Genomic DNA, 15,103 nt, shown 5'->3' with positions numbered 1-15,103 from the left:
CCAACTTTAAGAGATTGATGAGAAGAGTTAATTACTATTGACAATCGGTTCAATTGGCTCATTGTATGGAAAAGTACAGCTTTGTGACGAAGAAATCATAATGTGTGCACACACGTTGGCGTGTTGACATCGCGTCGAACCATTCAACCGTGCATGACTCAAGCTGAAAAGATCTTGAGGGTCTGTAGACCAGTATTTTACCAGGAGGCGTAGCCCACCCACCATAAGTCAACGTTATAACATTAAGCGTTGGCGGTACACTATCCGCGAAGCTTAAGTAGTCGCTATAACTTTACGTAACCATGATATTTGCTGTCCTGAATTCGTCGTTAAGTGTATTGCAAAATGCTTCGTGACGCGTTATTGAATAATTGTTCGTATCGCATAGTTGAACGTCAGCTGCCCAAAAGCAACTAGGGAGCGTATATGCATGACTGGTTTGTTGATTTAATTCTCTTTGCACAACAAAATGGCTGAATTGTGAGATTCAGTACGTCGTAGCTTGAAAATAATTAGGTTTACCGTGGGATTTCACATACATACAAATGTAGTAAAATATGACAAAACGAAACATACTGCACATCAAAATCAGCACTATACATAAAGTTTCCGCTAAACATTGTTGTTCAAGAGTTTGACTATATATGGCAGGGTTTAGGATACTGCTTTGTACGTGCTGGTATGTGGTCGAAGTCACTTGTTTGTCTTGTTGCTCTCCTCCTTACCTCGCCCATTTGGTTTGGAAGCCATTGAAGTGAAAAATTTGACATTGACAGTTTGTTTCCAAACTTTTAAAAGGCACAGGTGTTCTCTTCTGTCATAGAGGCTCTGTAACTTTACAAGACTAATCGTACGAAATTAATCCCTGTTGTTCATTTTATATACCAGGTATACTTAAGGCTAGCCCAGAATGCACCCCCACACCAGATTAAAGTGTAAAGGACGATTAAGAGGGTATATTAAAGAAAACAGTGTAGCTTTTTCGGTTCAATTTCGAGGTCAGTAGAACTAGTAAATACTACATATTTACTTTTAGAACAGGTGGGTGCAAAGGCACGAAGTTACAAGAGCAAAACAAGATGACGCTTTGAAATGTTCACGTGAAGCACTGATGATGAGCGCATGGCCAAGGTGTGAAGCGAGCTATATAGAGGTAGACCGCGACCGTCAACATGCACCCGTAGGTGGGGTTTCACGTCAACAATGTATGTCAAGTGTCTTACTTTCGCGCCTTCTCGCCCACCGTTGATCAACATCCGGGGCCTCTGTTATAAATAATGGGCCCATTCACATGATTCAGCCCTGCCTGCCCATTCCCGCCTTCAAGGTGAAGCACGAGACACGTCGAGCCTCAGGCAAGCACCGCGACTCATCGGTCTTACTAAACCTGGTTTGAGTAATACACCGGTGAGCCGAACTCTCTACTTGGTTTTCTTTGCATGCATGTTCTATGATGGATAGGTTCTGTTCGACTCACTACGCTTAATTATTCCACGCCTCCTCTTGAAGAAATTGGACGCTTTGCTTGGTAAAGAAAGTAGTATTTTGAATGACATTGAGTACAAAATAGGTAGCCTCTACAGGCCTTCCCAAAGCACCGGTTACACACCGGGTCTCCCGACCTTCCCCCAACCATGATTGGGAGAGGTTCGGGAGCTAGGTCGGCTGTGGTTGACTGGTATTCAGAGCGGTTAGCTAGTGTTCGGCTGCGCCAGCCAAACATTCGGCTGTGGACGGGGGGTCTGGAATGGGTTGGCTGGTGGTTAGCAGTAGTAGTCAGGGTGTGTTTGGGAGTCAAATTCGATATTTAATCTTAAACTGGCTGTGGTCGGCTGATGTTCCGCTGTGGACGGGAGGTCTGGAATGGGTTGGCTGGTGGTTAGCAGTAAATCAGTAGCGGTCACGGTGTGTTTGAGAGTTTCTTACGATCAACAAATACATGTAGTCAACTGCGTGACAGGTGTATACAATCATATAGGTGCCAATAGGGTATCAACGAAATTAGTCGAATGTGTCACAACTTTCACAGAGAAATAGTGATGTACGCAACCGGTTGAACTTAGGTTTGGGGTGCGGGTATTGGCGTGTGTTTTTGTCATGCATGAATGATCGTGAAGTCACCTTGTAACGGACTTTAACTTGTTTGTGCAGCGTTTCCTAACTTTTGAATAGATGTATTGTTTGTCTGCCAACTAGGGGCGTATCGGTTTACCGCCGCCCAGCGCTCGCTCGGGGGAGCCGAGAGGTAACGGTAAACAATTTGACAAAATTCCCGATACTTCACTCGTACTAGTTAGAAACAACGGGAAGAAATATTTTCCCGAAATAAAATTTTGTCCACATATCTCCTCTTGATATTTTACAAGTGTTGCATAATCTTGTCTGAAAACCAGAATGATAGTTTTGATCCACTCACACCGGGATAGGTTTGATCCACTCACACCGGGATGGAACCCTGCACTAAGGAGATTCATACATGGGAGCCCAAGTTAAAATTCCTAGCCAAAAACATCGACATTTGTGCACCAATGACTTGAGTAGTCGTTCGTAGATTGTCCACAGAAGAGAAAATTGGCTAGCACTAGTATTTTCTACCGTAATCACCATGAGATCGAGAATGGAAAACTAGGAATAGGTCATACAACTGGGCTTACGTAAACAAAAGGACTCAATGTACATGACATAAATGGGAAGTTGCATTGGCATGAGTTTTGACGTCAGGGTAGATTCAATGGAAGCTGTAAAATGAATGAAATGTTCAGGCTACTACTACTTATCCACAAACTTTGACCCTCCCAACACAGGGCGTTTGCGTTCACCGTTGTGTACGTATTACAAAGTAAATATATCCACCTTAAAGGTGGATATATCTACTTTGTTTGGAGAACTCAATGTAGGTTTCACCTTACACCTAAACTTGTTTTGAGTACTACAACGGTGACCTGAACTCTCTACTTGGTTTTCTTTGTATGCATGTTCTTTGCTGGATACGTTCCATTCGATTAACTACGCTTATTTACTCTACCCCTCCCCTTGAAAATTTGAAATGAACGCGTTGGTTGATCAACAAAGTAGTAGTTTGAATGACATGATTGAGTACAAAACGAGAAGCCTCTAGCAGTCCTTCCTAAAGCCCCGGTTAACATGAACAACCGACGCCCCCGCAACCATGGTTAGGAGAGGTTCGGGAGCTAGGTCGGCTGGTGCCTGGCTGCGCGTTTGGGGGTGCGGTAGGGTGTGTGTTGGCGCTGCATCGCGATTTTCAACTTATCGGGTCCAGACTAGGGACTTTAGCTCGGTAAACGACTAGTAACTTGAAAATCGCGAGTCAGTGACCCCCCCCCCCCCCTAACAAAATAAACGTCGGCGCCACCAAGAAGGCATGCAAATGAGGCTATAGCTAGCTATAAGTATTGCGCGGTTGATCACTTGCAGACCAACTACGATGGCTATAGAGAGAATAGTTTGCCAGCGGGAAATGTTAGACCCTGACAATGTCGGTCATGATGGAAAAACTGTCTCCTGAGTTTTGAGGTAGCAGAACACAGTTTTCGGCCTATGGGGATTTCTATAGTTAAGGTCCACAAAGTGACCGACATCGACGTGGATAAAATCATAGTAGGGTGCAATAGAAAATCACAACAAACAAATATGCTGAAGTTGAGGGTGCGATCTACAAAATAATTGAAAACGAAAAAAAAATGTAAAAAAAACGCCACTTTGATATGGGTCATGCGGGGTCAGGGTCATACGAAACTGCAGCCGACTCACCCCGGCAGGCAACTAAATACAGTGTGCTGCTACCTCTGAATAGATGAGTCATTTGTTTGCTAACTAGGGGCGTATCGGCTTACCGACGCCCCGCGCTCGGCCGCTCGGGGTCTAGTGGTAACGGTAAACAATTTGACATACTTCACTCGTACTGTTTAGAAATACAAGGTAATATCCAACACACAAGCTTGAGTGGCTAGAGAGTTCCGAAAGTTTTAACACGATGCCCTTACGTTAAGTTCAAGGCGATTTTCTCCACAAATGCCCGAAGGCTAATGCCATGTACAGTAACACATTGTCAAGTACAAACGCGAGATACACACATTGATATTCAAGTTTAAGGTCGTGTGATCAGTGATTTACTCTACAGTTTGCTTTGATAATTCCCAGTAAAATCTGTCCATGCTTCAATAATGTGATATCAACTCAAAAGAGTATTGTCAACAATCTGTATAATTTTCATCTTTATCTTAACGGATGAATGATGCCTAACCCTGGCCCTAATCCTAGTCAGCTCAGCATCTCATCTGGCAATTATTTGGCGCGACACCGGATTACGATGCATGCACTTTTTAGAGTAGTGATATTTTCTATTGTTTTGTTTCTAGGCAATGGCTGGACAACCGAAAGGCCTGGACGTCCTCGTCAAAACCAAGACGGGGGCCTACAAGGGCGCAGGGACCGACGGGAATGTCTACATCACCCTTGTTGACGTAGATGGGAATGAGTCTGGAGATTTAAAACTCGACGTGTGGTGGAAAGATGACCATGAAAAAGGGAAAGAGGGAAAGTAAGAAGTAAAATAGTAGTACAAATAGATGTCACTGCTAACGAATGCGGTCCCAAATGTAAAGTAATTACACATATAAATACTATTAGATAGGTCTTACAATGCGGTTGTCCCAAAAGTTAGGTATTTAAATAAACTTATGTATATACGTATATACAACGATTTGCGAACTCTAGAAAATACGTTACAGGTACACTTTGAAGGATGTTAAGGTGTCTCCCGCTATTCGAAAGCTCAAGTTGTGGCGGGACACGAGCCGCCAAGATGACCACTGGTTCTGCGACTCACTCTCCGTCCAGCTTGAACCAAAAACCAACGGCCCGACGTACTACTTCCCCGTGACTCGGTGGATTGAAGCAGGTCCGTGTCAAACCATATCTTCTGCATTAATTCAGCATAACACAAAACGCATGCAGTACACAAATAGTCCGTAACAACTTTTATCTGTAGTTTTTCCCGTGCTGAGTAACATGCAGAGCAGACCATGCCTATTGGTTTGACCTCAAGCAAAAACAATGTCCATCAGCATATGCCGACACTTTTTACCGAGACCCGAGTTCTGTCCGACTTCTGCTCGCAGGTACCTCTGTGTGGCTGATTCCAGGGGGATGCTGCCTCCCCCAGGATGAAGAGCATGCCGACCAGAGGCAGGATGAGCTCAAAGGAATGCAAGAGCGGTACGCATCCTTCTACCCCAAGGAAGGCCTCTATCCCATGGTATGATTGATCGGCAAATCAGTTCGCCATTTGCATGTTTGGTATCTGTTCATGTTCTACCTGCCATAAATTACATGTGTTACATTTACTGAAGTCCAGTTATGGAAAAGAATAGAATTATACTGGTTCCTCATAAATTATGCAAATTAAGTCGTTATTTACATAATATGTATCTACTTGTGAACATTGCTACCTGCATGCCTAAAATGATAGGAATTCGTATTTCCTTTCTTCAGTTATCTTCTTTGGAATATTTAGACAAAAACACCATTGCAGTTCCAAAATTAAATGTTAGGCCGCACCGGAAGGAGCGCATTTTGGATATCCAGAAGTGTCGTCATGTGCCGACGCTTCTGCTAGGCGACACTTCTGGCTACGGCAGGGGGCCCAAATCTGCCCTCACTTTGTCCTGACATCAAACCCTATATGCCACCCAAATGTCAAGACCGTAGCATGTACGGGACAAGAGATACATTTGAAAAAAACTGTAATACATGTAAAATTGTATTTGGTATCATATGATAATTTTCACCAACGCCTTTGCCCAGTTATCAAAATTCCTGTTATGAGTAAGATGACTTGTGTCTTTAATAGATTTCCCCTCCCTTTTTGTCTCTCTCATACAGCTGAGGAAGCTACCTACCGAGGCGAAGTTTTCAAAACAACAAACGGTATTTATCACTTCAAGCACGCTATATATACAAGCTGTGCCGTTCATTCAGTTCGACTCATCGTTCATTTAGCAACAGGAAACAACGTGGCTTGTGAATTTCAATTTACCGGTTGTTCATACACAGCTTGCTGTTGGTATCGCTACTAATAACATAAATCCCTTTATTTCTTAAAAAAATATTTACAGGATGCCATGGTTCAGACGGCTGCTATACTCGGCATGAAGAACTTGGACATCATCATTAAAAATCTCGTCGGTAGAGACGGCCGATGGGAATCTTTTGACAGCATGGACCAAGTGTTTCCATCAGGGAAAGTGCCAAAGGTGAGAAACTGAACGACATGAATAGCTGTCATCCTGTTATACCAGACCGACCGCTTGTGTATAATCCAGCAACGTTCCTGCGCCCCGTCCTTCTCTCTTCGTTAGCCTTAATCTGCCATCAGGCAATGAAACATTCCTGTTTTGGGACTGGAGGGAGTCACGTTGCTAACGCAGCGAGCAGGACGGGTCGCAGGCCGGTGCGTCAGGGTAGTTACTTGATATACATAAGCGACGGGCTCGGCATGAGAAGATGACGGCTGTATTCGTTGTAGATGTTATCATTTTTTCTTGTCACTAAATTTCTTATTTATATGCGTTTTTTTTGTTTATTCGTTCGTCAATAGGGGAAAACTCATTGGAAGACCGACGAGAACTTCGGTTCGCAGCGCCTGACGGGAGTCAACCCGACATCCATCCGTCTGTGCACGGGGATTCCGAAAGGGTAAGTTGAACTGGGACGGAAGAAGTCAGGGCAATGGATGAAAGATGAACATTTATGACATTGTAGTTAGTCTTCTCTTCGTGTGAGTCACATTGAAATATTTTGAGAAAACGTGATTTCGATTCTATAATCATTTGGTAGGTGATACAACCATGGCAAACATTTCAGCGGTCCTTGTACTTCTACTACCTTCCTCAGGGCCATACTGACTCTACCTCCCACTGCTAGCCTGATGGCGCGGCAGTGGGAAGGATGTGGTCATAAACGTACCTAGCAGTGGGAAGTAGCTATAGAATCAGCAATCATTGAAACGAGGAAGGTATACGTACGTACTGAAAGGACTAGCGAAACGTTGGCTAGGTAGACATCTAATGGTTGTGTATAAGGTACTTTGTTCACCATTGAATTACGAACCTAATGAAGCTATATTTATGGATCATTGTCAGGTTTGGAGTGACGGCTGAAATGGTTCAGCCTCTCCTGCACGGACTGACGCTGGATCAAGCCATCAAGGAGAAGCGTCTGTACTACGTGGATCATACCATCATGGGGATCACCTCCATGGCCAACCTCACGGCACCCAGACACGTGAGAACTCTATTATTTGTTGTTCGTTTGTTCGCACAATATATTAATCAATAACAGGTAAACCGCCTCAAGGCGTAAACCACCGGTTTTGTAGCTATGTTAATTACAAACAACGTAAGACCATAATGATGTGTTTGACGACGATCAGACCCCTATCTCTTATCGGTGTAATGAGTTTAGAGATGTGGTTCTTCTTAAGCATGAGGCTTTACATCAATGAGCAAAGCTAGTATCTCATTTATAGCTGAGTCGAGTTAGGACATTTCTATCGTTTAAAATTAGTGATTTCTGTACCAAGCATTGAATTGAAAACATGCATGTGTCTGGAATAGATGTGTGCTCCATACGCCCTGTTCTTCGTCAATGGGAAGAAGGACCTCGTGCCTGTGGCCATCCAACTGTACCCTAACAAAGAGGGCGAGCAGCACCCGGTGAGTGTCAGCTTTTGGCCAAGATGGCTAAACTTTCGGTAGCATTTATTTGTTGCTGCGCATATCTTTGGTTTGATATTGTGTTTTAATCTATGTATATTTGTTTGTGGTTTAACAGCGACAGCCGACTAGCTATTGATGAATTGTTTTGGAATTTCGGATCCGCCTAGTCCGAATCAGTGTATTCCTCAGCCAAAGTTCCATGAAGGATCTGTTGGAGTATCTTGGATCCGGTCGAACTCTGAAGCCTCATTGGGGGCTGGGGGTGGAGGAGTGGGGCTGCTTTCACAGTTACAATGTACATTTTCCTTCACGTCACGTAGGGGTCGCCGGGACCTAGGCTGGTTTCAAGTGCTATTCACAATATCCTCTGTCCATCCGACCCCCCTCCCCCGAAAAAGAAAAACTACCGGCAACCGCTGGGAGCACAGCCCATCAGATACTAGTACCAGGCGAGGCATCGGTTTGGAAATGCAACTGTTTCATGTACCATTAATCCATTTGTAGGTGTTCCTACCGACTGACTCGCCCCACACCTGGCTCTTGGCCAAGATGTGGTTCAACTGCGCAGATGCGAGCTATCACGAGGCCATCCCTCACCTTGGTACGTTTTATCAACTAATAATTCAATCTAATTAGTTATGTCATCGTATATACTAACCCTACCACTGAAGATTAAAGCTAGATAAAAACAAGAAAAGAGATTGTGAACATGTTGGGACAGATATGTTAAAGCACTACTCCAGTCATGAACTGTGGTGAAAGGGGATTGACACTTGAGTCTCGTTTAGGACCACATTCTTTACACTGCAGCAGCGAAACCTGCCCCTGCAGTTTGAAGTAGGAACAGTTAGTATTGCCCTGAAGAAGGGGACAGACGATCAGCGAAACGTTAGCTAGGTGATTACTCATTGGGTTTGAACAAAGAACTCTGTCATCCAGTGATTTACAAACCTGATGAAACTACTTACGTCTGTCAAAACACGTAAATAGATTCAACAACTTGGTGAGTCGTAGGATTTTACAACACAACACGATACTCAATGCTTATTGTCAGACAGAGGAAAGCAATACATTGTTTTTGTATCATATCTGCAAGTGTATATCTGTACCAAGGCCTTGGTATAACCACCCTTGGCGTAACACACCAGCTTCGCAAGTACACATGACCATATTCACATCTAACTCATTGTTTAAAGCTATCTATTGAGGATGGTCATATTGTATTTTGTGCCAAAGAGTTTTACTCTACGATAGTTGGTGGAAAACAATTGATCACTTTAATCGAACCATTGGTACTTGTAGATATGACGGTTCCTTGTTTTATTCTGTGCTGGTATTAGTTTTACGGAATGTCGAGATCGGTTCTATTTTGCCCCGTTCCAGGTTTCACGCATCTCCTTGTGGAGGTATGCAACCTTGCCGCCAAGCAGAACCTGTCCATCTCACACCCGATTCATCGTTTTCTGGAGCCGCATTTCATCTACATGCTCGCCATCAACAAGTGAGTCCACAATCTTGCCTTTAGCGATTTACAATGTCACTGTCAGGGATATCGATAACAGAGTTCTTTGTAGACAACCGAGTAATTATCATACATGTACCTAGCCGACGCTTCTGTCTGCGCAGCATGTCTTTGTTTCTGTGATTCTAAATACACACAATCCAGCGTTGCCATACATATTTCGTGCTGCAATAGTATCAACAGTCAATCGGACTAGAAGAGCTTGTCTGATCTGATTGCCTTTGTAAGCAGAAGCCCGAAAGCTTCGAGCTAGGTCGAATCACCACGTGTGCAAGAAGATATCTAACAATGTTCCATTTTGAACGCTTGCTCCCACAGTCTTGCACTGAACACGTTGATCTCCCCCAATGGCGGTCTGGATAATACCACGCAGATTGGAGTCGAGGGAAGCTTTAAGCTTATGAGGGACAGGTGAGGCGAAGTGTTTTTTTATGAATACTGGTGGTTATGTATTCATTTTACGACTAATCTAACTTTCCTTGTTTCCGAAGGTTTATGTACTAGTTTGTGTTTTCCACTGAAACAGGGTGAAGACTTGGCGTCTCGATAGGGAGGGTACCCTACCAGAAGACCTGAAATACCGCGGAGTAAGTACTACAGTATTTGCTCCATGTACACGGTTATTCGTGGCATCGTGTGGCGCAATCGGTAGGGTGTTTCCCCCAGAATCGAGAGGTCCCGGGTTCGAAACCTCTGGTATGCCCCAATACCGACACCGATACCGATGTTGTGCCCTTGGGAAAGGCACTTTACACGACTTTCCTCACTCTACCCAGGTGTGAATGGGTACCTGACTTCGGTTGGGGAAGGTCGTATTGAGGTCACCTGGTGGCGCCGAATGGCAGCCGCCCAGACCCTTGCGACAGTTCCACATGTATTATGTGATTGTAAACCCTGCAGCAATTCAGCATTGGCTGCAATTGCACGGGTAATTTCTGATCAATAAACCATTACAGATTCTTGTGTGAAGGGTAATTGCTAATAGCATGATAGATACAGTTAATGAAAGGCAATGACATGGGGTATGGAGAAACTCTAATTTCAATGTTCTAAATGTAAAGATGCTACCTGCATGAAAATTATGGAAATAAACTTTGATACATGTAACGTGTGTAATTATGCAAATAAGATCCTATTTTGCATAATTGATGCGAAAGTGCCATATTTCCTTGGCAGTAAATGGTGGGAATTACATACTTTTGACATGTGCAAGTTAGTTAAAGGTATACATCACTCATTTAAATGTGCAAGTCATTTGATGAACGCAAACATGAATTCTGCCGAATGAAAGGACTTGTACACACAATTGTGGCAGGGAAGACCATCATCTGAATTAGATTATGCTAACTACAGTCTCGTTTGCATAATCAATGAGACAATAACAAGAGATATACAAAGCAAAGGTTCTAAATATTTCGTGGATGTATGAGGTCTCCGTACTCATGTGGGTTTCACCCTTTTTGGGAAAGACTTTTGCTGTAATGCGTGGTTCTGTATGTGGTATTAGGAGAAACGTAATTGTCTTTTCGTCGGTAAACCTGGAGAAATAAGGATTGTGCTTCTTTTATGTACTTATGTCTCCTAAAACACAAATTGGTTAAAATTACCGTATTTTAATGGTAGGTTGACAACGCGGATGATCTGCCTAAGTACTACTATCGTGACGATGCCCTGCCCGCCTATGAGGCTATCAAGAAGTATGTCACCTATGTTGTGGACTACTTCTATCCTGCTGATGGTAAGTGTTTAGAACAGTGATGGCTCGAAAGTATTTGTAAGATTAACAAATTTACCAGACATACACTTTGAACTGATTTGATACCATGCACATTTTAACAATGCTGCAGAGAAAACTCCCATAATGCTTCGGTCTCACTTAGAAAGAGGGGCCCGCTGGGTAGTTCATGGGCTCCTTTTTTTGCACTTTCGTGACCCCTACGTGGCCCCGTCGGACACCCTGTGGTTGGCGGGCTATTTTTTGGCCCGGTCGGGATCCCGAATCAATCTAACTCAGACTGAAATCGAACGCGTAACCCGGTAACAAATAGACGCCGTGAGCTAATCGTGCGAGCAGTCCCGGCAGTCCATAGTGAGAAAATTTGTGGCTTCAGGGCCCGGCCGAGACTACACCCCCGACGGGCACCGGCGCAATTGGGACCTAAGCAATAGATAACTATGGCCCGTAGGATGGTTAGCAGGATAACGTGGAAGAGATTCATGAGGAGCGGATGAAAGCTAACTAGGCTGACATCCAGTTTAAAGAGTTAAACTAGCATTCAGCATACATATAAACATACCATACATTAAAAGATAATATTATACAATCCATGTCTATTACAGAGAAAGGCAACTCCCCCAAACTTGTCGAAGATCATGAAATTCAGAAGTTTGCGAAGACTCTTGTGGAGAGTGGAATCCAGGTAAGTGATGGAATAACCTCAGACACATTGTATTTAAAAGACCTCTGTATCTGTATCTGTTTTGAAAGTAGACAGCATAACAGCCCTTCGACGTAACTTACACCGAATGGCTGTTATGCTGTCTAAAGCCGCGTAACACATCAGCTTCGCAGGAACGCGGCACGTTAGCAGTTGGTTGTCTTACAATGAACGACCTGTCACACCTAACTTTGGCACATCTAGCTGCAAGCGTTGTTTGAAGCTATCTAATGAGACTGCCCCTTTTACATTTGGTGGCGACACTCTCCGTGACAATTCTCATCATCATCATCTTCGTTACTGTTGCTAGGAGGGAAAAATCGACTTCTTGAACACCTCAATCCTTCATTGATAACTCTAAAACTTGTAGGCATGACTATATCTTGTTGTTTTCTGGACTGGTATCAAATACTTAGTAGTTGGTACGTCAACCAGTTCATTTTTTGTACATCCTGCACAGTCTGGACATTTTTCTTCCAGCCTCCTACACTAACCGGAAGTTGGTCAGGGGAACCCTTTATTGAACTTCCGTCGAATCTTATTCACACACACAGGGGGTTCCCGGGGACGGAAAACTGTCCGACGTGAAAGATCTGATCCAGATCCTCACCTCCATCATCTTCACCGCCAGTGTGCAGCACGCAGCCGTCAACTTCATGCAGTACGACCAGTATGGATTCGTACCCAACATGCCACTCATGCTGGAAGGACTACCTCCGAGTACTAAGGTTTGGCAATATATTTTGCCATCGTTGAATGGTCATCTTCTAACAAGACCCGAAGGTTACAGGTTATAATCTGAATAAGACGGGAACAGCGTCACTTCTCCCGATGTTAGAAATACCATGGTTGAGATAGTCCTGCCTCACTGAGAGTGAGGAATAACTGACTCAATAGGAGAAACTGTTTGGGAACATCCCCTTCCCTATTTTGAATTCAGACCTTACTTTTCTTGAGGATAAAGGTATGTTCCCTTTTACTTTTACACCAGCCGGTCAAGATGGGTTTTCAAAGTTGTTTTAATAGAAGTTGATTGTATCCATAGAGATGACGATAGGAACAACAAGAAAGGAAAGAAAGAAATATTGTTTTGTATCTTCTCATGTGGAAGCAAGTAAGGTGAAAACGTGTGCCCCATCAGCCTTAATTGATGTTCGGCTGTAATTGAGACATAAAAGGCCACTAGGGGGTCTTTTTATTTGGCTCACACCTATCCACATACTAAATATCACACAGCTCCATCGATATATTCAAAATTCATTAGTATGCTGCCACCCACAGACCCACAAGCAGCATTGAAAACATTTTTTTTGCGAGGATAACAGTTATAGTTCTCTTCTTGTTGTGTAGGAGCCTCTAACGGAACAAGACGTCCTGAACGCACTCCCTGGAAAGTTCCAAACTGTGAAGATCAACCTGCTGACGGGGGTCCTTAGTGAGCGAGCCACACAGCGTCTTGGGGACTTTGAGGTCAAGTACCTCCAAGGAGAAAAGGCGGAAAGACTTGGTCATACGTAAGTAAAACTCATGTCAAATCCCCACTGCTATTTCTGTGTACCACGTGGTGTTATGACTTTGCAATCATTTAACTGCTTGAAAATGATACGATTTGAATGACTTAGGATTTTTCCTCACCTCAATAGATTCAAGCAAGACTTGGACAACATCGCAGTGGGCATCGTGACTGAAAACTCCACTCAGCGTTTCAAGCCGTACGACTACCTGGACCCTCGTCAGATCCCTAACGCCATCAGCATCTAACTGTGCAGTTCTCATCATCATCAGTTTTCATTAAGGTCCAAACGCATGGCACTCGTTCTCTGAAATTGAAACTGAAAACGTTCACATACATTTAGTTATCTCCATGAAAAAAGGCTTTTTCATGGAGTACTGTTTTGCTTGCGTTTGGTGTTTGTGTGTATGTTTGTGTCACCGGTCGCTTAAAGTCACCATAACTGTAAAACCTGTACATGGATTGAAATGATTTTTGGTATGTGGGTGGGTGTTAGGTGGAGGAAGGTCAAGGTCGATTTTGGGCCTCCTAGCATGTGTGACTGGAACTGCAATGGCGTATTTGATAAAATCTTAAATGTAGAAGAACTGAAGAGTGGATGGACAGATCGTCATGTTCTTTGGTACACAGGTAGGTTAGACCAAGTTGTACACACTTAAGTGCAAACTATGCAGATGAGACCGAATTTGCATAAGTAAGGAGGTAAATCGTTTGCATGGGTGTCGTCGTATGCTTAAAGTCAGCATAACTGTAGAACGTGTAGATGGATTGTAGTGATATTTGGTATGTGGGTATGCGCTGGGAGGAGAATGGTCATGGTCGATTTTGGGCCCCCTGGTTTGTGTCCCTGGAACTGCAATGGCCTATTTGTAAAAATGTTCTAAAGGGGTTTAACTGAAGAGAGGAACAACAGATTTTCATGTTATTTGGTACGTTGGTAGGTTGGATGGAGATGTACACACTGAAGTTCAAATCATGCGAAGTTATTGTGTTTGTGTGTGTGTGCGCGTGTGTGTAAGTTTGTGTCACCGTGTTTGTATGTATGTGTCACCGGAAGCTTAAAATCAGCATAACTGAAGAACGTGTGGATGGATTGAAATGATATTTGGTATGTGGGTAGGTGCTGGGAGGAGAAAGGTCAAGGTCGATTTTGGGCCCCCTGGTATGTGTCACTGGAACTGCAATGGCGTGTTTGTAAATATTTTCAAAGGAGAATAACTGAAGAAAGGAGCGACAGATTTTCATGTTATTTACTTGGCAGGTAGCTTAGAGAGGGATGTATACAATGAAGTGCAAATTATGCAAATTGGACTTAATTTGCCTAAGTAATGGGAAAATCTATATCTGCAGTGTTGGCCATTGTGGCACTTCTAACAGCTGTTGATAGCGAAAGTGGGTCACTGTGGAACCTGAGCCCCTGACAGCTGCAGGTGGCCGGGGGTCATACCATTGAGCGATATAGAATGGGGGGAACTGGTTTAATACAAAAAAAGTTTCATGGAGATTTTGGGTCCTAAGACTCTTGTTCTTGTTTGCAAGTCTGTAAGACATGAGCTACATAACTGCTAGCTCAAAGTGTTGTATTCGGATTCTTGTTGATTCTTTTACAACAAGACATGGTCTTTTCCTACATCTATGAATAGTAATGGTGACAGCATAGCGGAGTCTTGTCAAGATTTACTGAACGTTCTGGCTTGTTTACACTAACCAGCTAGCAATGACTTAGCTAATAACAATGGAATGTAGATTGGAATTAAGACAATGGCAGATATGAAAGTTTACGTTTAAACAGAGATGCATAGATGATGAAATCAAGGTTCAGATAAGCATATAATCAGCAGCAGATTTAGTAAATGAGATTATGCATTTAAAAAACTTACAATCTTAAGAA

The 15,103-nt window shown here is 43.4% G+C and overlaps 1 protein-coding gene across 2 annotated transcripts; it reads left to right on the top strand.

Annotated features, from left to right (window-relative positions):
• The first annotated feature begins 1,272 nt into the window (after positions 1 to 1,272).
• Positions 1,273 to 13,553, top strand: LOC136424927 (polyunsaturated fatty acid lipoxygenase ALOX15B-like). Of its 2 annotated transcripts, none has more exons than XM_066413579.1 (18): positions 1,273 to 1,407; positions 4,380 to 4,561; positions 4,752 to 4,921; positions 5,142 to 5,278; positions 5,905 to 5,949; positions 6,138 to 6,275; positions 6,620 to 6,717; positions 7,164 to 7,305; positions 7,638 to 7,736; positions 8,244 to 8,340; positions 9,123 to 9,240; positions 9,580 to 9,672; positions 9,788 to 9,848; positions 10,885 to 10,999; positions 11,602 to 11,681; positions 12,254 to 12,427; positions 13,050 to 13,213; positions 13,343 to 13,553. In XM_066413579.1, the coding sequence occupies exons 2-18, from the start codon at positions 4,383 to 4,385 to the stop codon at positions 13,458 to 13,460; spliced, it is 2,028 nt and encodes a 675-aa protein (XP_066269676.1). In that variant the 5' UTR covers positions 1,273 to 1,407; positions 4,380 to 4,382; the 3' UTR covers positions 13,461 to 13,553. The 2 variants fall into 2 exon arrangements, with proteins under 2 accessions (XP_066269676.1, XP_066269677.1); XM_066413580.1 differs by lacking the exon at positions 1,273 to 1,407 and adding an exon at positions 2,913 to 2,937.
• The last annotated feature ends 1,550 nt before the right edge of the window (positions 13,554 to 15,103 follow it).

Source organism: Branchiostoma lanceolatum, chromosome 19, assembly GCF_035083965.1.
Source record: "Branchiostoma lanceolatum isolate klBraLanc5 chromosome 19, klBraLanc5.hap2, whole genome shotgun sequence".
Taxonomy (NCBI): domain Eukaryota; kingdom Metazoa; phylum Chordata; class Leptocardii; order Amphioxiformes; family Branchiostomatidae; genus Branchiostoma; species Branchiostoma lanceolatum.
The sequence above is the reverse complement of the archived record's forward strand: the minus strand, read 5'-3'. Positions and strand labels throughout refer to the sequence as shown.